Genomic DNA, 24,109 nt, shown 5'->3' with positions numbered 1-24,109 from the left:
AATACAGATGGACACATGGGAATATTTGTGGAAGAACTCTATGAAACTCTCAACATGTCAGAGTATTAAAGAAAATTGTTTTAAGATGATGTACAGATGGTATATGACTCCTAAAAAGTTGGCAAAGATGAACAATAAAATGCCAGATAGATGTTGGAAATGTAAAAAACATGAAGGTTCTTTCTACCATATGCGGTGGACTTGTGAAAGAGCGAAAAAGTATTGGCAGATGATTCAACAAGAGATTTCTAAGATCTTGGGATACGAATTTAACAAAGTTGCAGAGACTTTTCTGTTGGGATTACAAATGGAAAAATTTCCAAAAGAAGATAGAACTTTAATCTGGTACTTGCTCTCAGCTGCTAGGACATTGTATGCGAAGTTGTAGAAGCAAGAAAAAATACCAGAGAAATAGGATTGGATTGTAAAAGTTATGACATGGAGTGAAATGGATAAGTTAACAAGAACGTTAAGAGACTATGATTTAGAAGTATTTAAGATGGAGTGGAAAAAGTTCAGAAGATACGTAGAAAAAGAGTGGAAAATAAAAGGACATTGGACAATTTTTGATAATGACTAAGTATAAGAGGGAAGAGGATATTAATTTTGGTTCTTATTAATTAAGGGTACCTTTAATATTAAGATTTTAAGTATATAACACCATCGGGGGTCAAGTAACGGGGGGAGGGGTGGGTAGAAAGTAATATATGGGATAGATTTAAAAAAGTTATTATTAATGATGTAAGAAATTGAAATTTATTACCATATGTTACTAATAAAATTATTTGCAACAGACAGCTTCAAGAGGGGGTTAGATAAAAATATGGAGCAGAGGTCCATCAGTGGCTATTAGCCACAGTGTGTGTGTGTATATATATATATGTGTGTGTGTGTGTATAATTTTTTTGGGCCACTGTGTGACACAGAGTGTTGGACTGGATGGGCCACTGGCCTGATCCAACATGGCTTCTCTTATGTTCTTATAGCTGTATCCAGTCTAAGTTATGGTAGCCGGATGTCCTCTTTTTTAGCAGGAATACCCAAGTTCTGCTTCTGTCCAGTAAAATCAGCCAAAGTAACAGAGGCGGCTTGATTCTAGAGCAGCCACAGAGGACCAAGAGCTCTATGCTGTTGGAAGAAGAGCTGCTCAAGCTAGCCCGGTTGTGTGGGGTGATTTAAAAGATAAGAAGTCATCAGAAGAACCTTGAGATGCTCCCCCCCCCCCTCATATTTAGCAACAGAATCAGACAACTGAACTATGAAGAGTTGTATTTCTATTTAAATTCTAGTACTAGGAGCAAACTTGGATCTATGAATGTATATTAGTATATGAAAAGATTACACAAATTTTGTCCTATTTTTTGAGGCCTTATGCCCCTTTTTGGCTATCCTTAAGACAGTCACCCTACTCTAAGTACACACGTGGGTTCAATTCTTTCCTTCTGTATATTTATCGAATACATTTATAAACTGAGTTCCTTTCCATTTCCCCCACCCTTTCCTGATAATTCTTGGGAAAAGCATTCTTTAGAGAGGCCTGGGATTGTTTATTTCTCTTGGCACCCTCCCAAAACTACAATTTCCAGGATTCCTTGGTGGGGGGCCCAAGTGCAGAAGAAGATATAAAATCAGCTTGTGGAGCAGGGGTGGGGGAGACAGAAAATGAGCCCTATTGTGAAATCACCTCCCACCACAGCAAGACCCCACTTGAGAAAAAGAATTACCTCATGGAGGCAAGGTGCCTCATGGCTACGTCAAGGGCCTGGACGGACTCCAGAGGCACAGGGATCTGTCCGCTCACCAAGGCTTCATGCAGCATCCGCCAGCTAACAATGGCCATCCATTTGATTGAAACCTTGAATATTCTGTCCTTGCCTTCTCCTGGAATTGTCACCTCAAAATCAACCTATGAGGAAAACCAGAAGGGAACAAAAAATGCCATTCAGGACTCAAGCTTGCAAGGCCTCAGTCAAGTGCCCTGACAGAGCTGACCTTGCTAACAATATGTAATTATTTTATTTAACAGATTTATATCCTGGTTTCTCTACAGGAGGCATGCCCTCTAAGTGGTATACGCCATAAATTCTTGTGTTTTCGAGTGTAAAAAATATTAAGGAAGTATAATGAAGAGGTCCCAGTAAATTCAGGAAATTTGGGGTGGCAAAAATCAGCACAGAGAGCAAACTATTTGATCATCTGACCAAAGGCCTAACTGACTAACTCCTGACTACCACTCTATTTTATTAAAAAGCTGCCTCACAGAAGATGAAGATGAAGAAGAAGATATTGGATTTATATCCCGCCCTCCACTCTGAAGAGTCTCAGAGCGGCTCACAATCTCCTTTACCTTCCTCCCCCACAACAGATACCCTGTGAGGTGGGTGGGGCTGGAGAGGGCTCTCACAGCAGCTGCCCTTTCAAGGACAACTCTTGTGAGAGCTATGGCTGACCCAAGGCCATTCCAGCAGGTGCAAGTGGAGGAGTGGGGAATCCAACCCAGTTCTCCCAGATATGAGTCCACACACTTAACCACTACACCAAACTGTGCTCCACAATGTTCAGACTCCTTCATATGTACAATTATGTTGAAACTCTAAAGTTCGTCATGTTATTATATGAGACCCAGTTTCAAACCCCAGTTCTGCCATTATGCCATGGAAGCTTGCTAGGTGATCTGGAACCAGTCATTCTCAGCCTAACCTACCTCTCAGGGTTGTTGTGAGGATACAACAAGGAAGGGACAACTATGTAGGCTGCCCTGTGCTTTTAAAAACATTTTTATCTTGCCTCCCTCCCTCCAGACAACCAGGATCCACACAGAGTTCACAGAAGAAGCAGAGTTCCCAATTCACAGTTCAGCACCCTTTAGCCACTACAATGCACCAACTGTCTCTTCTTTAGAAGGAAGCAATACAGAAGTGTGTTCCAAGATTCTGACTGCAACAGCATCCTCCCCCCCCCGCCCCAAATTAAAGGCAGAGAAGCACGCTTCAACCCCTAAAAAGGCTTGCTTACAGAGTGAGAGTGCTACCCACCTAAGCCTGTGCTTCTGCCTGAGTCACTACTCTCCTCCAGAATTCTGCAATTCTGCCCTCTTTGTAGTGCGAGTGACTGAACTGAATCACAATGAATGCAAAGACAGGGCCAAATTAGTTCAGCTGAAGCTTGCTGGAAAGCAGCAAGGCTGGTGCAGTAAGTCATGCAGAGCAGGTGGATTTCTCCACAGGAACATGGCAGGGGAGGGAATTAACATTTCTCTCTTCCCACTGCAAACCCCAACATCATGCTTGGTGCTGGCACTAGCAGCACTCTGAACATGGGGGGAGGAGATGCAGTGGACTACAACAAGGAGATTGAAGGCAGGAAGTCATGGATGCAATCCCTAGTAACATCTGAATTCCTCACTTTTAATTTCTTATATTCTTTATATAAACACAACTGACAAGTGCCACAAGTCAACAGTCTGTCTTTAAAGTGGCAGAAACTATGGTTTGAAAGGAACTTTCAACCACTGTCACATGGAGTTGAAAAGACAGGGCTGTTTACTCCAACAAAAATGGATCTATTGGGGGAAAATAATCAATAAGCAGCAGTATCCCTTATTATAGTCAGTTAAAACTCTACAGGAAGTAAGCTTTCAAGTTCAACAGAACTCTTCTTTATTCTATGAACTTGGTCAGATCATGAGAAGGAGGGCAGGAAGGGTTGCCATCAGATCATGAGAAGGAGGGCAGGAAGGGTTGACATCAGTGCTTAGTTCTCATGGCCCTTTGTTACATGCCCAGGGAAATGCCAATTGCCATTCTGGGGTCAAAAAGCCATTTTCTCGAGGCCAGTTTGGCCAATGATCCTGGAGGAGTTTTTTGCTGCCTTCTGGGCATGAAGCAGGGAGTCACTGGGGATGTGGGGGGAAGTAGTTGTGAATTTCCTGTACTGTGCCAGGGTGTTGGACTAGATGACCCTGGAAATGCCTTCCAACTCTATGAGTCTATGATTCTAGATAGTTACTGCTGCTGATCAAGCCAAAAGAGTTCTGGGAAAATTCAAAGCTTCAAAAATCTTTGTGATATTTTTATTGGCCCTAAGCATTTATATATCTCCTTCCTTTGGATTTTCCCCTTAGAAACAAAAAAAGTGCTCACATTTTCCAAATAAAAACACCCCAGCAATCCACCCACCCAAAGGAACATTCCCCTCATACCCTTTCATTTCCAATGGGCAGGGCAGTAACCGTGTAAATGTTCTTTTTCCCATCATATACTGGCTTCCGATCACCAAAGATCTGAGGCTTGAAGTGTTGTACCATGTATTCCACAACCTCCCTGCAGAAAGACAGATGGGTGGAGAAAAAGAGAAAAGCTAAAAACGATGAACTCTACTGTTATGAGCACAGTTCTTTCCCCCCTCCCTGGTATTTTTGTGTGCGTGTGCCTGGAAATCATGGCTGACTTCAGGCAACCCCTAGTGGGCGTGGACATTCAGAGAGGTGGCTTGCTATTCCCTGCCTCTGCATCTCAGCCCCACTATTCCTTGGAGGTCTGCCATCCAAGTACTTGCTCAGGATTGGCCCTGCTTAGTTAGGACAGGGCAGAAGCAGCACAGTTCAGTTAGGGAACATCAGAGCCCAGCTACAGCCATGAGCAGTGCCACAGCAATCCAGACCAGGAGCATGCTTAGGGGCTACCATATAACTGGCTGGTACCTTGAAGCTATGGTTGCCAGGCCCATCCTGGCAATGAGGAGGACCACCATGGGGAAATAGGGTCACTGACAGCAATAGCGTGATGTCACTTCCAGGAAAAACTCTGAAGTGACTTCAGCCCTCTCCAGGACTTGCTAAAAACTCTATGGTTTCACCACAGAGTTTCTGGTGATTCCTGAGGTCTGACATCACTTCCAGATTTCCCTGGAAATTACATCACATCATTGGTCCAAAAGCCTTTCCCCCCCCTCTACCAGAGGACTGGCAAATCTACTTCAAGTGTAGCAGACTTGTAAACAGTGTAATTAAGCCCTCAGATTCTAGTCTCTCTTATGAAGGCTCTGAGACAATCAGACCCCTTGGCCAATTAAGGGGTTTAATATTGCCTGCCAATCCCAAGAGTCAATATCTAGCAGGTCCCTAACCTATGCAATGCCTAAAGAGGGCTTGGAGGGTACACATTCCATGACTGCTTACAAAAGGGGTGTCAAACATAAGGTCCATAGGCCATCCAGGGTCTTATGCTGCCTATGAGCAACTGGTGCAAGGGAGGGAACAGGAGGCTGGGGGCAGAGTCACTACAATTATGGCTTCAGCATGGTGGAACAACCTTGCCTGGAGCAGTCAAGCAGAACCCCTTTGCTTCAGGGACAACCTCTCTGCAGTCACATTCACACCTGTCTATTGGACCTGTAGCTCCAGGGATGATGTCCCAGATGGCTGCAGGGGATCAGCATTTGCACATGGGTGGGTGTGCACAGACAATCCTCTGTTGGGGCCTGCTGGCAACCAGCTCCACTGCCATGTTTGTGGGGCCCTCCCCCCATGTTGCAGCTGTGCTTTGGCTCGTGGGGGAGCATTTTTGGCAGTTTCTTCCACACATTGGGGGCCTAGTCCTGCCACTGAGCACATGAGTCATCAGCCCTCCCCCATGGACCATCTGGCCCATGGCTTGGCCTGACAAAGTGACATTTATGTCAGATCCGTCATAATGAATTGACACCTCTGTCTAAAAGGCTATCCTCCCAATCTCAGGTACTGAGATTCCTGGTTCGAGTCCCTGGTAAGAAAACTGATAAGGAACTAAACCAACTGTTATTTAAAAATAAGAAACATGCCCAAACACAACACCAAGATGGCTTCTTGCTTTAAAACTGACACATCTTATTGAAATGCACAGGGAAAAGAAACAGAAAACTGGGGATTCCATTTTGATGTCTGTGCTTTAATTCACACATACTGTTGTCACACACTGTCACACTCCACGAGCAGTATTTCAAGAGCTTGGTGCATATTTCAGCCCTGCCTACAGAGTCCTACCTCAACAGCAGGAAAGGGTCTATACAATAAGAAAATAAAGAGCAGTCATGATGGATTAGATCAGTGGTTCATCGAGTCCAGCATCCGGTTTCACATAGAAGCCAACTATGTATCATGAAGGGCCAACAAATAAGGCACAGAGGCCTTCCCTTCATGCTGCCTCTAAGCAGAGGACTCTTGTCTTTGTGAATGTAGTTTCCCTTTAGTCACGGTGGCTAATAGCCACTGATGGACCTCCCACTTCATAAATCTGTCTAAGCCCTCTTTTAAAGCCATCTATGCTTGTGGTCATCACTACCTTTACTGGCAATGAATTCCACAGTTTAATTACTCGTTGAGTAAAGTAATACTTCCTTTTGTCTGTTCTGAATCTATTGCCTATCAATTTCATTGGGGACCATGGAGTTCTAGCATTACGGAAGAGGTAGAAAACGCTCCCTCAACCCACTTTCTCTACTCCATGCATAATTTTGTAAAGCTCTATTATATCCCCCATTAATCACCTCTTTTCTAAACAATGAAGTCCCAGAAAGGCTGACCTTTCCACACAGGTTTGCTCTGCTACTCCGCTCTGCTCTCACTCACAACCCCCAGCTTTTCAGGCCCCTTTGGCTGAACTTCTCATGCCAAAGTGCAACCAACTTTCATCCCATGTTGGCCTAGTCTCCTAGATTCCTACATCTCTCCCTTCTGTAAACGCCTCCCCCAACTTCAGACTGAAAGCTACTTAAGACATATCTTTTTCTCCATCTTCTTGATTTTTTCAATGAATTATTGGGTTATGATCAGCTCCTATTTTAGGCAAAATCTCAGTTTTCTTTGTTATAAGGCCCAAATCTTTAGTGCCCCACAACACGTCAATTCTAGAAAAAGAATTATGTCTTGCTGAAAAAAAGGTATAGTCCCGTACATCAGGATTAAATTTCCTCCATATATCCTCCAGATTTTCTTGTTTAACCAGTTCAAAAAAAGATTTTGGCAATTTTCCTTCTTTATTTTTTTTTTGTCCAGATCTATCCAATGCATTCTGAATTGTTCCATTAAAGTTCCCCATTATCAAAACTTGATCATATGTCAGTTCATCAGGTTGTTGTGTAATATCCTTTAAAAATACATCTTTCGCTCCATTTGGCGCATACAATCCCAATAACAACGTTTGTTTCCCATTCAAATTTATTTCTACTGCTACAAATCTTCCATTTTTATCTTTTAAGTACTAATTTTGGATCCAATTCCTGTTTAACATAAAAAATCACTCCCCTTTTCTTCTGCTCAGCCAGGGAATAAAATTCTAATCCCAATTGTTTATTCCATAAAAATTTATAATCCTTCTGTTTTATATGTACTTCTTGTAGACAAACTATATTACAATTTTGCTTTTTAATCCAATGAAATGTTGCCCTTCTTTTTTGTGGTGAATTTAGTCCATTTACATTCCAAGATAATAATTTGTAATCCATCATGGTGCAAATTCTTTATGTTCTTCATAAAATCTACGCAGTTCCTGTTCATTTGTAATTGTGATTCTTTTTCCCTGAAGTTCAAAACTCAAACCTTCAAGTATTATCCATCTATACCTCATTTCATTGTCCCGTAATATCTCTGTCAGTTTTTTGTATGTTCTGTCATTTATCACTTGCCTTAGTAATTCCTTCATGATTCTTACTCTGCTACCTGCCACTATCAATGTCTTTTCAAAATTTTTGTTCATAATCTTTCCCACCATTTCTTTTGTCATATATCTTATGACCACATCTCTTGGTAGATTATTTTTCTTGGCATAGAATGAGTTCACTCTATACATATAGTCATACATATTTTTAGTCTCCTCAAGATCTTTCTCCAAAAATTCTGCAATTATTTTTATTATATATTCTTTCATGCCACTCTCTTCCTTTTCAGGTACTCCTCTCAGATGTATCTGAGTCTCCATCAATTTGCAGGCATGGATTGCCACTTTTTCCTGTATTTTCAATTAGGTGGAATCATGTACTTTCATTCTCCCTTCTACCTCCTGCACTTTCTTGGATGTTTCCTCAGTCTCATTTCTGAGATCCTCAATATCTTTTTTAATCTCTTCTATAATTTCTTTCTTAGAGGCAGTTATCATGTCTTTCATACCTTTCATCATGCCTCCATTGCCTCTAATTGTTCCTGCATTTTCTCCAGAGAGGTAGCCCTTGAACGGGTTTGCTTATGCTCTGACATTTAAAAACACAGAAAACTTTATTCTCACCAATTTAAAATTTAACTATCAAATTCAAAAGATTAGAGCTTGCTTTTTCCAACCAGCCTAATTTCGCCATCCTCAGAGCCTCCTAGGCTAAGATATTAATTTTTAAAATTTTTATTTATTTCAAAATGGCGGTTGTGACTTTCTACTTCCTTTAAAAAAAATTTCCTTTAAAAGCTTCTAAAATCCATTATTGACAATAATGTCCGATAGTATTTATCCTTTCATCCCCATCTCAATTATTTCCAACAATTATTAATGTCCCGAACACCTTGAAATTATTTTAATTTTGACCTCCTTGCAATGGCCGCCGATGTTTTTCTATGGTATTATAGTCCTAGAGTAGGCTTTTCATCTACTGCTTCCTGCTTTACTTGCCATCAAATCCCGTTTTCACTGGTAGAGAGCTCTCAAGATACTTGACGTACTTCCTGTGTTGACTGTGTATACTGCAGGTCTGTGACGATGGTGCTCTTTTTTTCAAAACCGCAAGTAGACCAAACAATAAATTCCTTCTCACTTTTTAGCACTGTCCTTTAAATTTAAAAAGTCCAAATTTCACCTCTTCATCTCTTCTTCTTCCAAGTTTTCGAGATTTCCATTTCCCACCTTTTGAATTTATTCTGTTTAACTTTAAATAGTCTCGGAATAAAGATTTACTACAGAATAAAGAAATAGTGACATCTCTAGAAAATGAAACCAAAGCTTTCTTCCAAATAAACGACAGAGAAGATATTGAATTCCAGATGGTATGGGATGCTTATAAGGCAGTAATGAGAGGAATATTGATAACATTGAATAACAAAGATAAGAGGGCAAAAGATAAACAGATGTTGGACATTCAAAATGAAATAAAGAAAAAAGGCGAATTAAGGAAAAGGCAAGGGAAAAAGAAAATTATGAGGGAGATTACAATATTACAAACACAAATGAGACATTTGTTAAATAAAGAATTGGAATGGAATTTGAAAAAATTACAGCAAAAGTCTTTTGAAGGAGCAAATAAACCAAAAGTCTTTTGAAGGAGCAAATAAACCTGGAAAGTACCTGGCTGGCAATTGAAAAAATAGAGAGAAAATAAAATTATTAGTAAGATTGTGGTTGATGGAAGAGAGATGGTGGATCAAGAAGGAATAAAAAGAGAATTTTAAAATATTATGCTAAACTCTTTAAGGGTGTTAAAATAAAGAAAGAAAAGATGGAACTATATTTACAAAATATTAAAATAGCACCCTTAACAGAAAATATGAAAAAAGTTTTGAATGCACCAATTGAAAGAATAGAGATTGAAGCAGCGATCAATGCAATGAAAATTGGCAAGGCTACTGGGCCAGATGGATATACAGCTAAGTTTTTTAAAACTTTTAAAGAGGAATTAATACCGAAGCTCCAAAAATTGATGAACATGATAAGATTAAAAGGTAAAATACCAAATACATGGAAGGAAGCAGTGATTTCATTATTGAATAATGACTATAAAATATACACAAGAATACTGGCAGAATGACTTAAGCAATATTTGATAAACTTTATAAAGGATGATCAAGCAGGGTTTCTCCCCAAAAGACAGATAAGAGACAGTATTAGGACTGTTGTAAATATTGTAGAATATTACGAAAGACATCCAGAAAAGGAAGTAGCATTATTCTTTGCGGATGCAGAGAAAGCATTTGATAATCTAAACTGGGACTTTATGTTTGCAGTTATGGAGAAAATGGCGTTGGGAGAAGACTTTATAAGGCTAATAAAAGCAACATATACTGAACAACGTGCAAGGCTATGTATAAATGCAGACCTTACAGAAGATATGATAATTAGTAAAGGTACAAGACAAGGGTGTCCGCTCTCTCCACTGTTGTTTATAATGAAATTTTGCTGATGCAAATTCAAGAAGACAAAGAAATAGAAGGATTAAAAATAAAAGGATTTACTTATATAGAGCATTTGTAGATGATATAATGTTTATAAATGAAAATCCAATTTTGTTAGCTAAAATACAAAAATATGGAAAACTGGCGGGATTTTATATAAATAAAGAAAAATAAAAAAAATTATGTAAGAATATGCAAGTAGGTAAATAAAAAGAGTTACAAAAGCTAACGGGATGTGAAGTTACCTTGAAGGTAAAATATTTGGGTGTGGAGATAACAATGAAGAATATTGATTTGTTTAAAAATAATTATGAGAAGTTATGGCGTAAAATGGATAAAGACATGATAAAATGGAATAAACTTAATTTGTCATTGCTGGGAAAAATACCTGCAATTAAAATGAACATTTTACCAAGAATAATGTATTTATTTCAAACTATTCCGATTGTGAAGGACAGCACACAGTTTAAGAGACGGCAGAGGAAGATTTCAGAATTTGTGTGGGCTGGGAAGAAACCAAGGATCAAAATGAAAATTTTAACAGATGCAAGAGAGAGGATTCCAATTACCAGATTTAAAACTATATCATGAAGCAGTCTGCTTAGTGTGGATAAAAGAATGGGTGATGCTACTAAACAGAAAACTTTTGGAGTTGGAAGGTCATGGAAATAAATTCGGCTGACACACTTATATGTACTATGGAAAAAAAAGATGGATGGTTTTTTCTCTCACCATTATATAAGAAATAATTTGCTGAACACATGGATGAAATATAAGAAATATGGTGATGAGAGAAAACCGTTATGGATAGTGCCAGCAGAAGTGATAAAAATAACGGCTGAAGTGGGTGAAGAAAAGTGGTTGTCATATAATCAGCTATTAAAAATACAAGGAGGTAAAATAGAGCTGAAAACTGCGAAAGAGTTGAACAATAAATATGATTGGTTTCAAATGCAACTGTCGGGTCTTCGGTACCCCTCCTGGTCTCCCGGCGTCGCCGTTGCCCCTCCCGGGCACTCTGGGGCGTTCCCCGGAGGTCTCAGAAACAGGGGGGTGGGCGCTGGGTTACTTCACCGCAGGCCCCCGTTCCCCTCCTGGCTGTGCTGCGGCTCCTGTCCCTCTCTCGCGAGGCAGCCTCTTTGAGCATCAGCCAGCTTCCTCAGCGACCTCCTCCCTCCCTCCTTTTATGCTTCCCGACCCAACCTTCCCCCTTCCCGGGTCCTGCCCCTCTCTGGCTCCTCCCCCCTTCAAAGCCCCAGACACCCGGGAGAGGCGAGCCAGGGCTGGGCTGACTGGGCGTGCCTCGGGCGTCCTAGCCCTCGGCTGCGTGCTGCGATGGGGCGTCTCGCGCTGCGACGAGACGAACGGCTCTCCTCCTCCTGGCCCGGTGCTGGGCTCAGCTTCTCCCTCTTGCTCCCCGGCGTCTTGCCCTGGCCAGACTTCGTGGACTCGGAGCCGGGCTCGTCGTCTGGGAGGCGTCACTCGGGTGGCTGCTGGCGCGCCGTCAGTCGAGGTGAGGGGTGGGGCCGCCATGGGGGCTTAGAGAGGTGGGGAAGGCTCTTGGGGCGACGACGGGGGCTTGGAACGGCTGGCAGGCGCCGGGGGGTCTCCTCCGCGCAGTCCCCGCCCGGGCTGGGCGGGACAGCAACAAATAAAGAGTTTGGTGGAAAAAGACATTAAAACTGAAGGAATAAGAAAAGAACAAACAGAATTGGAAATAGTTCTGCTTGGAGATAATGAAAAATAATTTCAAAATTATATAAATTGATTTTGAAATGGTCTACAGAAGATGTAGTGAAATCTCAAATGATTAGGTAGGCAATTAATGTAAATAAAGAAATACAGATGGAAACTTGGGAATATCTTTGGAAGAATTCTATAAAGCTTTCAACATGTCATAGTATTAAAGAGAACTGTTTTAAAATGATGTATAGATGGTATATAACTCCTAAAAAGTTGGCAAAGATGAACATTAAGATGCCAGATAGATGTTGGAAATGTAAAAACATGAAGGTTCTTTTTACCATATGTGGTGGACTTGTGAAAGAGCAAAAAAGTATTGGCAGATGATTCAACAAGAAATATCTAGAATCTTGGGATACGAAATCAAGAAAGTTGCAGAGACTTTTCTGTTGGGATTATATATGGAAAAATTTCCAAAAGAAGGTAGAACTGTATTTTGGTACTTGCTCTCAGCTTCTAGGACATTGTATGCGCAGTTGTGGAAGCAAGAAAGAATACCACTGAAATGGGATTGGATTATAAAAGTTATAACATGGCGTGAAATGGACAAATTGACAAGAATTTTAAGAGACTATGATCTAGAAACTTTTAAGTTGGAGTGGAAGAAGTGTAGAAGTTATATAGAAAAAGACTGGAAAATAAAAGGACATTGGACAATTTTTGATAATGATTAAGTCTTAAAAAGAAAGAAAAATAGAAAATTTTGTTTTATTAGTTAAGGGTACCTTTAAATATTAGTATTTTAAGTATACAACACCAGCGGGGGTCAAGTAACGGGGGGAGGAGGGGTTAGAAAAGTAATATATGGGATAGATAAAAAGTAGTAATTAATAATGCAAGAATTGATTGTTACCATGTGTTACTGGAATAAAATTGTTTTAAACACAAGACATATATCTTTTTATTTTGGGGGTGAAGGGATCTTGTGAACAAGAAAAGTTGCTTTTCATATCCCACTTTTCTCTACTTCAAGGAGTCTCAAAGCAGCTTACAATCACCTTCCCCTCCCCACAAAAGGCACCTGTAGGAGGGGCTGAGAGTGTTCTGAGAGAACTATGCCTGACCCAACATCACCCAGCAGGCTTCATGTGGAAGCAGTGAGCAATCAAACCCAGTTCTCCAGATTAGAGTCTGCTGCTCTTAACCACTACACCCCGCTACTCTTAACTGTGCTGTGCAGTCACTCTCATTTGAGTGTAATCCGCCCTGAGCCCGCCTGGGAAAGGGTGGAATATAAATTAACCAAATAAATAAATAAAATATTGCAAAAATATTTCCGTCTCTAAGCTCCCTTTGACAGCAACCCAAGCAGCAGCTGTAATGGGACCCCAGCACACCAGCACCACACTAGAACCAAGGCATATCATGAGGACTAGAGACATTTTTTTAAGGCTCATTTGTGATTTGTATTGCTGATCACACTGGAGTGCAGCCGATTATCTGCAGACTCTGCAGGGCAGGTCTTTACTGCTCCTTCCTTCTACTGCAACCCAATAAGGCCTTCCCCCAAATTTTGTTCTGGGTGTTAAAGGAGTCTCAGGAACAGCAGTGAAGGCATCTACATTAGAAGGGAGGGAGGAATACGCAGAACTTGCTTCCCCCACAAACGGAAACTCCATTGTTATGTAGGAATGGTATGTCTGGATACACTTCACCGTACCTCAATGCAAGAAGTTTCTACCTCTCGTGACTGAATTTTTTTTTTAAAAAAGTTTTTAAAGCATTTACGCAATCCCTCTGAAACCACAGAAGCCAAAGGGGTAGCTGGATTCAGATAACTGATTGTTGGGGACAAGCCTTCCACGTCAACCTTCATCACTAGCAAAATCAGAATGATGCAAAAAAAAATATTAAAAAAACAAACTTATGCCAATTTGCTGAGCTTGACAACAGCCAGTTTACAATTTGCATTCCTCCACCACAAAGCAAACACTGCCCCGACCCTCTGAAGCTTAGGACTAAATGGAGAGCAGTTTAAAACAGCAGTACAGTTGCCCGAAGCTGAAGGACAGCTATTTTAAAAGTCTGGGAGAACGGCCAAGATCACACAGCTGTTGTAAGCTGAACAAGCGATGGGAGCCCAAAAGGCCCAGTTATCTCCTGAGCCACCCACACATGAGGGTGGACACAATGCCCAATGTAGGTGTAGAGGAAGGAAGGAAGCAAGAGAGGGCACAGGCGAACCCTTTCTCTGCTGGGCTGAATATCTTCTTGCAGACCAACCCCACCGCTGCAACTGTAGCCAAGTCCAAGCAGGGGAGTGATGCAGAAACAAGTGTGCCCGAAAAGGGGGATTCTAAAGGTCAGTGAAGGGGATGGGGCAGACAGGAGAAGAAATGGCCAAAGGCTAATACTTGCCTTACCTGTTGACCCTGCGCGGGCACTTGTCCGGCTTGATGTCCACTTCATAGTGATAGACATCGATCTTGGGGATGTCCACTTCAAAGTAGTTGGCCAAGAGTTTGATTGGCTTCCCGACAGTTCCTATCCCGGGCCGGCGAGGAGCTTGGAACACCTGCTGCAGGGGTGGCAGATAAGTGCCCGCAGCAGTTGCTGAATGAGGCAAAGAAGAGAAAAAAGAAAAAGTTGAAAAACAACGCTCAGCGTTCCTGTGCCACCTCTGTTCTCTCCTGTATTAACCTTAAAAGTAGTCTTTGTGCTTTATGGATAAAAAAACTAACAGGAATAAAGTGGGCATCAGGGACTATGCCATTTTATATATGCTGCATGTTAAGTGTGAAGGTGCATGAGTGCATGAACCTGCTTTCTATCAAAGTTAGTATTGCCTACTCTGACTGGCAAAAGCTCCCTAGGCAGGGCCATAGCCAGCAGGGGGCACAGGCGGCAATGCCTCCTACAGAATCTGCAGCACCCCCACCTAATCTTTCCCAATCTTTCAGTGGGGAAGACTGGGTGGGGGAGCTGCAGATTCTACAGGGGGCACCGCCCCCAGTGGCCCCTCATGCTGGCTACAGCCCTTTCAAGGCAAAGTTCTTTCACATCACCTACTTCCTGATCCTTTTCAAGGTGGAAATCAGAGACTGAATCAAGGATCTTCAACATACAAAGCAGATGCTCTACCACTGAGCTATGGCCCCTTCCTTGCTCCCTTTTCCTGAGTCAAACCACTGGTCTATCTAAGTCAGTCTTGTCTAGTCGGACTGGCAGCAGCTCTCCAGGATCCCAGGACCATCTATGGAAAAGCTCTTCCACTGAACTGCTTGTACCCTGAGTCTTGGTCTACCACGGTTGATCTTGTCTTCTACAGGGCATTTTTTGTAGCCGGAACCCCTTTGCATATTAGGCCACCCACACCTGATGTAGCCAATCCTCCTGGCGCTTACAATAGGCCCTGTGCTAGAAGCCCTGTAAGCTCTTGGAGAATTGGCTACATCAGGGGTGTGTGGCTTAATATGCAAAGGAGTTCCTGCTACAAAAAAAAGCTCTGGCTTCTCTGACAGGGAGTTTTTATCCAGGGTCTTTCTAGCACCCACTTCTTAACATGGAAGGGCCTGAACTTCAGAACTTTTTGCATGCAAAGATTCTCTTCTTGAGCCACAGCATGCTGCCATGAACACATTTATTAAAAATATTTGTGTCCCATCTTTCCATAATGCCCAATGCAACATGAAGATGGTTGAAAGTAACATCAAGCTGCAGCCAACTTATGGCAACCTCATAGGTTTTGCAAGGCATGTTTAGATGTGGCTTGTCATTGCCTGCCTCTGCATAGCAGCCATAGGCAGTCTCCCGTCCAAGTACCAAGATCCAAGACCTGGTGAGAATAGGCTAGCCTGGTCCATCCAAGTCAGGGCAGACAAGAAGATGCGTTATACCAAAACAGACACTTGGTTTATCAAGGTTTCTCTTGCCCTTCTCCGGATGGCAGCAACAGTCTTGCGCAGGGGTTCTTTGACATTGCCATCTACCCAATCCCTTTAACTGGAGACTGGATGTGGGACCTTCTGCTACGAAACAGGTGCTCAGCAGCTATAAAAAGAAGAGTTGATTTTATAGCCTGCCCTTTAGTACCCAAAGGAGTCTCAGTGTCTTACAATCACCTTCCCTTTTTCTCCATATAGGCATTCTGTGAGGTAGGTGGGGTTGAGAGAATTCTGAGAGAGCTGTGACTGACCCACGGTCACCCAGCTGGCTTTATGTGGAGAAGCAGGGAATCAGACCTGGTTCTTCAGATTAGAATTCTGCTGCTCTTAGTCACTACACCAGCTGGCTCTCTTAAAGTCCTCTGCGGTGTTATGGAAGGTTCCTTTGCATAGCAAATAACTTTACACGGTTCACAGGAATAAACAAAGCTACACATGCTAAAAAGAGGCAAAAGACCAACTGAGGAAGAAACACTAACTTGGTCCCAAACACCTTTATACCAGTATCCTTTTTTCCTTCTCGGGGGTGCAATCTCACCTTATAGAACCTCCTGTAAATTATGCATTCCTCTGATTTACAGATTGTTCTCTTTCAGATTTTTTCTGTGATGGGCACAGCACCCAGGGGTTCAGCTGTTCTGCGCAGCAAGATCAAGAGAGGAAGAACAGATCAGAGACCCTACTGGGTCAGGCCAACTTTATGAAGTGGTGGCAAAATAAAGGCAAATTGAGAAAGATCCCAAAAGAGAGTCCAGAAGGGTTATGCAGGCAGCATGGCTGAGCAGGTTTCCTAGAGAAGTGGTGCAGAAATTTTCTAAACTAACAATTAAGTCCCCAGCTCTGATCCTGCTGAATCTCCAGCCTCTTTCTTTCCCTCCTTTTTCTCTCTCTCCCCCCACTTTCCCACTGGAGTTCAGCAACAGCATACAAAGGTTTCACTCTGCCAGAAATTCACTCTTGTGAAGGAGCTTCAGACCCAAGTGTGCTGTTTGGCTATATTCCGGAAAAGCTGCTATCAACTGTCCCATGAGGCCACTAAACCAGAGAAAGAAGCCAGCGTGGTATATTGGTTTGAGTGACAGACTAAGATTTGGGAGACCCAGTTTCAATTCCCCACTCTCCCATAGAAGCCTACTGGGCAACTTTGGACTAGCCACACACATTCTCAGACTAACCTACCTCACAGGATAGTTGTGAGGATAAAATGCAGTAGGGGAGAATCTTGCAATGCACTTTGGGGCCCCTCTGAGGAGAAAGGCAGGGTATAAATGAAGTGAATGGATACATAAACAAACAATGCAGAAACAGCAGCACTCCTACATTTGATATGATTAAGATGAAACGAAACCCCTCCCCCAGTTATACCATCAAGGTAAAGCTGCTACAAAGCGGACCCTTCCCCAGTTGCCCAGGGAAAAACACACACCTTGGTTTCTGTGTTGTCGCTCCAAACTCTACCCAAAAATACCCCCTTGAGAAAGCAACATGGTGAAGCATATAGAAAATGGGCTTCTCGCATTACCTTGGAAGCACTGTAATTAGAATAGCCTCATGTTCCCACAAAGACATGGAAACAGGTGGAAAACAATGGGTATTTGGAATTCCCTTAGGAACTCACAACTGGCTCCCCGGCCTTATGCTGTGCATTTATTTTAGTATACTTTATCCCACCTTTCTCTCCAGGAGCTCAGGGTCAGCTAACATCATTCTCTCTTACTCCATTTATCTTCTCACCGTCAGGTGAGGTAAGGCTGAGAGAGTGAGAGTGTGTGAGACAGAGAGAGGTGACTGACCCAAAGTTACCCAGCCTGCTTCACAGCCGGGTAGGTATTTGGTCTAGGATCTCCCAGTTCATTCTTGGATGTCCTGTGCTGCTTCTGAGACATCTGTCTCCTACCAGAAGTGTGCACCCATTCCCTGCCTAGACTACCTCTCAAGGGGCCTCCAGCTGTGCTATGGAACAGTGGCCAAAGCTTTCACCCAATCTGCACCAGGGAACGGCAAAACAGAAAGGCTTGCTTTAACAGTGGCCCTATAAATAGCCCAAGAGAGGCCCAACAACTGGGAAAGCTGCTCTTCTGGAGACAATGTCATGCACCTTGACAGTTTGCAGAGCACAGCAGCAGACGGAGGGAGTTCTTATTCTGTGAGATTTGAATGCGAAAATGCTTCACAGAAAAACTCACAATGGAATTGCTCCTAAATAAAGAGAACCAAGTGAAGCAGTCTGGAGGTCAGGCCACTGGGAAGCAGGATTTGCAGTTAAATTCTCACCGCCTGACACAACCCATGGACAGAGCCCATAACCCAGTCCCATCAAAGGGCTCCTGGCACTGGAAGGTCTCATCACAGTTCTAAAGGGGGTTGCACCACTGCCTCCAGTTCAAGCCTATTATGAAATAAGTCTTGCAAAACCCATCTTGTCTTCTTCTGCAAGTTTGCAAAAAGCCTTCTTTTACAGTGTACATATGCACAGCATCCCCAAACCAGAAACTACCCAAGAAGCAGAATGGACGAACCATTTGTGTGGTTTACAGAAGCTTGTATAGCTTCAAAAAGCAATGTGGGCAGTTGGCACCAAAAATGGAGTCTGGGGAAGGAGGGGGAAGAGAAGGAAGATTTCTCTGGTGCTTCTGGCAGCCTTTTTTTTGTGTCCCCAGAGAAGACACAGATGTTCCTCTGCCCTCACTTGGCAGAGGCGAGGCAAAGCAGTCCAGTAGTTCTATATCCATATGGCAGGAGTCAGCATCTGCTTGGCTGAAAATGCCTGGAAATCCTTTGTGTGTTGCCTTCCAGAACAGTAGCAGGGACTCCCCAGGTCAAGGAATTTTTTCCTTCTTCCTAGCAAGCCAAAGAGTTGGCCAAAAAGGCTCTCGTCTATAGCCAAAGGTACCTTTCAGATTTCTTTCTCCTCCCCCAAACCCTGTTTCTGCATCAGCCATCTTCCGTAAACATCCCCATGCTAAGTCCAGTTTCCATTCTAGCCCCAAACCTCAGCCCAAATATAATTCTCCCCCTCTCCCACAACCCTCCTGTGACTCCTACTGGGGTCCTGAACTACCCTCTGGAGCTGTCCAGGGGACTGTGAGCTGGAGAGGGTTGGCTCCAGTAGAATTACAGGTATGCCACCAGGAGGCGGTTGGCTCAAAAACAGGGCACCAACTTGTGGGGCAGGTGTGGAGAGGCATCTCTACAGCAGGGCCATTGGAGGCAAAAGAGTTCCATTAGCATGAGATGCAACTGGGGTGAGGGGCCCAGAGGACAGGCCCCTTGTCAGGGAAGGCAGTTCCAGCTGTTGGGCCAGCCACTTCAGGCTGTGGTGGAACAGTGCTGGGGGTAGTCAGAGACAGGAGGAACCCCAAAAGTCAGGGAAAACCTGGGAGTGTGGCCAACTGCCCCAAGGTGAAGAAATGTGATGCTGGAGTGTGGTGAACCCTAATGAAGTAGTAGTATCACTAGGCTGTGGAATGCATCTCCTTAGTTGACCAATGAGGAGCTGAGGTCCCCACCAAGCCTGTATTAAGGCACACCACACTCACCCCAGCCCCATCACCCTTCTGTTCTGCTTCATTCCACACAGCAGCCCTCCCCTCCTCAGCCCCATCCATCTGTGTTCTAGGATCCCCTTTTACTTCTAAGAACTACATCTATAAGAGTTGGGTCCAAACTTAATTAACTTCCCTGCCTCCTCCACCTCTACTGATTGCCAAAAAGACTGTTCAGATGGGGAACCCTGACAACTAAGCTGGGGAGGGGGGGGGGAGTCTGAAGCCAGAAGGAGGAATGGTGAAAACTGCTGGTTGGCCTCCTCCTTTCTCTCAGATTAACAGGTAGGGAACATAGTTCCCATGTCACACACATTGCAATCCCACGCAGAACTACTCCAGTCTAAATTCACTGAAATGAACTGCCTTAGACTGGAGTGAATCTGCATAGGGCTGCCCTGTAAATAACCTGGTAAGGGTAGTTTTCTAGATGCAAGGAGATTGGGCACATCCTGCCTCAGACATATTACTTTCCCTTGTATTAAAGGAGAAGAAATGGAGCTTCTGACACAACCACTTTTGGGCAGGGGAGTAATAGCAACTACTGATTTACAGTTGTTGATGGGGTGATTCCAAGTAGAAATCCCAGAAGTCAAGGCAGTTCAAGTTGCTACTCTATCCTACCCATAGGGGCTTAGTGTACTCAGGAGAGCAGAAGGAAGTGGTACAGCCTTGGAATGAAAGAGGGTTGTACCATTTCAGGTCCCCCTTTTTAACACTTTCTGCTTGTAAAAGAGCTCTGCCCACAAATCAATCTAACTCATCCTCCTCCTGCTGTGCTGGTTTTCTAAATGCAAGAAGACTGCAGGCAGGGCATTTTTTTATCTTTTAAAAAATGCTTTCAAGGAGGTTTATTCCATCATCTCTGGTCTCTGTCACCTCATTCTACCATTCTACTACCCAAGGAAGTAAAAATATATGCAAATTACAGACTCAAAGAAGAGTGCACTCATCCCCTGCGTACCGGGAAGCCCAAGCAGTAATTGGCCCCACCCACCAATCAATTGCATCACCTCCCACCCTGACCTTTAGCCTTCCAAGACTCCCTGGTGACTAGAATTTGGAGGCCATTTCCTTCCAAGGTCAGCTAGAGGCTAGGGCCCAATGACAAAAGAGGGTCCTCACCTCTCAGACTGTCACTGTCAAGCGCTCTCCTCCCCCCACCCCCCAAACATATCCAACATTGTTCAGATCAAGGCTGCCAGCAGAGTTAAAAGCCTCAGAGAAGTCAACAGAAGGGGGGAATGGAGGGTGAAACAAAAGGCTCTTTTTTGTGGTGGTTGCAATCAGCGCACAGAGGGAAAGAGATTGCATTAAAATTACATTTTAAAGTTTCAAATGACACACCAGACTTCACCAGCAATGGTGTTAGGTGGCTGTTAAGGCAGACAGGTTGTTCACTGGTGGAAACCAAACCCATCTCTGCCCTTTAGTAGCAGTTTGTAAGCGCATATAAGTTCTCTTTCTCATTTGCAAGAAATGGAATGTCTGAAATGAGCTCCCCCCCCCCCACTGCCTCCCAGCATCATCAGTCACAACCAACAGTTAAAGAATCTTAACTAAGATCTGGTAATGCCAGAACCGGCAAACCACCACTTGCAATTAGCCAGTAAAATTTAAAAGCAGTGCTGTAAAGCAGCTGTTGTTCCAGCTAGGATTCAGCAGGATGCACAGACTGACAACCAGTAGTTGTCAAAGTGCTTTGCCTGCAGACACTGTGGCACTGTGGAGATGGGAGTGAATCTGTGGGTTTACAAAACAAGTGCCACTCTGAAAATGCTGCCAGTCAATTTGTGGATTTATAAAACTAAGCACTGCTCAGAAACTGTTGTCCAGAAAACCTTTTGGGCAACTGTTGGACCCGATGTTACACATCCCTGATTATATCTCCTCCTTTGCAAGGAGAATTCAATGTGCTTCATCATATCAACTGCTATGGTGTTACAGTCTGACCTGCTGCCCTCACTAAGTCTCTGAAAAAGTAAATAAGCAGGATGTCACATGCCATCCTGAACAGATGCTAATTTTCTTCCCTTACTGAGGAAAAGGGATCATTTAAGGTTTTAGCAGCATATTACATGCTAACAAAAAGCACATAAGCAGCTCCTTCCAAGCATACATGGGGCTTCTTTCAGGGGTTTTTTCAGGCTTACACTTGCTTAGTGTCAGCAAGACTGCAGCCACAGAAGATTCCAAGCCACTGGCTACATCCAATAACTTCTGATGCTCATTGTGCTTCCCTAATAACTCTCTGTAATTCAGAGTTCCCCAACATGGGACCCTCTTGGTGCCTACCAAGCTTTCCAGAAAGTGGACGTAAAGCAACGCTTGTTGTCTTCCCTCATTCAAATGAAAGAATGTTCCATTGTAGAATGAGGGGGTAAGCAACTGAGCTTTCCTTAGTCAGAGTGTGGTTCTATTTCTCCCTACAGGATTTCCCTCTTCCTCCTCCTCCTGAGACAACAATTTTGGGTTTGGTTCTGCTTCCTGTGGAAGCCATTTTGAGGTGGTGCTCTTCAGCCCCTTTCCAATGGCCCACAGCCTCTAACAGGTTGGGGAACCTGCTCTTGCTATATTATTAATTGTCTTCTGCTACATTCTTTTCTAAGGCTGTTTTCGCACTGACCTTAATCAGCAGCGAGCCCCTCTTCACCGCGCAGGATCGGCGCGGATTTCGCACTAATTGCTGCGGAGCACCCGGAAGAGCCGGAAAGTCCCGCAGCTTTTGCGGCACAAACGGAAACCGCCAAAACCTAGTTTCCATTTGCGCCGCAAAAGCTGCGGGACTTTCCGTCTCTTCCGGGTGCTCCGCGGCAATTAGTGCGAAATCCGCGCCGATCCTGCGCGGTGAAGAGGGGCGTCGCTGCTGATTAAGGTCAGTGCGAAAACGCCCTCAGTGTTTTACAAAAATCACCAACTCTTACTATTCTTTGCAAGGATATAAAACAGTATGAAAATGAACTAGGATTGCCAGCATGATTCCTGCTCAGTATTTTGCCCTAAATGCCCTCTGACATTGCCCGGGGGCCGTGCTTAGGGAAAGTAAGGAAATCCTCTTATTCCAAGCCATGCAAACACTGTGACTATTGGATTTCTTTGTAAGAGGACTGCTAAGTTGATTTTCTGTACAGTCCCATCCCTCTGGATGGAATGGATTCACGATCTCTGAAAACTGCTACAGGTTGGAGGATTCAGTCTGCTATAGGAAAGCTGCTACAGGCTCTTTAAGGATAACAAAATTAGATATTTTAATCTTTATACCTTATAGCCAAGAATGGCCTCCATATGGATAAAAAATCAGCTGTACTCAACATTAAGCTGGCGGGCCCCTGGAAGAGACTAACAGAAGTGGTACAACTGGGCAGCCACAGACAAATTTGGGGCCTTTACCTACTCAAGGGATTATTCCCAGGTCTGAAGAAAACTGTGGATTTTTGTCCAATAATCTAAAGGGGGGGAGCCCTAAAAATAGGTCGGATTCTCCAGAAGGGATGGAATATTGAAAACAGTTTTGGTTTAAAGAAAACTGGCCATGGAGGAAGGCAGAAATCAACCTGCTCAAGAGTAACCTTGAGAACTAAAATAATCTTGGAGAGAAAGATTTGGGTGGAGTGGGTTGAGATTTCCAAATTGTTGCCCCTTCCTGTGATTCCTCCCCCACTTTTGTATGTCATTTAATATACATCTCAGAGGTCCATGTCCACAGGAGCACTGCTCAGTTGATAAAATGTGAGGCATCAGGCCTTAAGCCAGCCTGCATGAAACTCACACAGATGAGGCAAGCCATTCTCTCCCCCCAAAAAATATTCAACACATGTGGGGAATTATTAGTTGGGGGGTGAGGGGAGAACTGGACTGCACCAGCTCAGATACCCACACTTTTATTATTAGGAGAATCTGTGGAATCAAAAATTGAAAGGGATGGCCAGGGTATCTTAAATGACCAACACATTTTAAAAGCCTGAAGTTGAAGGAAGGAAGGAGAAACATGCTCTAGTGGACCAGGTTTTTGCTTTTGTAGACTAGAGGCCATTTTTCTGGAAGTATGAAACATTCTCTTCAGTTGATAGATGACATGTACACACAAGCACAATTACACAGGGGAACAATTGTAAACAGTGGAGTGAAAAGACCATAAAACACGAGGCACTGGCAAGCATGCAAAGCCCAAATGGGTAAAAGAACAGCGACCAGTTTGCATCACTAGTAAGTGGTGATTACTTACTATCTTTCTAGTAATGCTACATTTAATGCAGAAGAAACCCTGTGGCCCCAATTAAACACAAATTGACTGATCAACTGAAGTTCTGAATAGAACATACTCCCAGCGAGAGCTAGAGAGCCTTCCATTTTCAAAGGGCATTTCTCCTCCCTATTCCACACACGGTTCATTCACATACGGCTGCACTGTATCCCCCAACAATCCACCCCCCTCATAGTGAGATTTCCCTTGAGAGTTTCCCAGAGAGTCTGATTTGCTGGTCCAATGGCCCAGCTGGGCATAGCTGAAAAGACTACAAGTGCACACAGGACTACCAGAGCTTTCATCTATCTGAGACAGCGACCCCTTCCCCCCACGGCTGCCATCTGGCCACCCCAAAACAAAAACCCCTGCTTGGGTGCAAATCATGATTCACTAATCTGTCATGCATGAAACCTCTGTTAAAAGGATAGGACAATTTTTCCCCCTCCAGGCAGCTGGCAGTTTTACATTTATGTCAGGTATGGTGTAGTTTTAATTCCCATGAATGTTTTAGGCTGCTCTATTGCATTGTATTATTGTATGTCTGCCACCTTTTACTGTATTTTCT

The 24,109-nt window shown here is 43.4% G+C and overlaps 1 protein-coding gene across 3 annotated transcripts in view; it reads right to left on the bottom strand.

The window, feature by feature from the left end:
• LOC132586540 (protein argonaute-1) overlaps window positions 1-24,109 on the bottom strand; it is an 84,523-nt gene that overhangs the window by 43,658 nt on the left and 16,756 nt on the right. For 2 of the 3 annotated variants that reach the window (XM_060258666.1, XM_060258665.1), the window contains exons 2-4: window positions 14,233-14,422; window positions 4,202-4,322; window positions 1,725-1,906 (exon numbers count right to left, since the gene is read on the bottom strand). In XM_060258666.1, coding sequence (XP_060114649.1) covers window positions 1,725-1,906; window positions 4,202-4,322; window positions 14,233-14,422 — 493 coding nt within the window. Of the gene's footprint in view, window positions 1-1,724; window positions 1,907-4,201; window positions 4,323-14,223; window positions 14,423-24,109 lie in introns of those variants that run through there. The other variant, XM_060258669.1, reaches the window with a different exon arrangement.

Source organism: Heteronotia binoei, chromosome 17 (assembly GCF_032191835.1).
Source record: "Heteronotia binoei isolate CCM8104 ecotype False Entrance Well chromosome 17, APGP_CSIRO_Hbin_v1, whole genome shotgun sequence".
Classification (NCBI taxonomy): Eukaryota; Metazoa; Chordata; class Lepidosauria; order Squamata; family Gekkonidae; genus Heteronotia; species Heteronotia binoei.
This window is presented reverse-complemented; position numbering and strand designations above follow the sequence as displayed.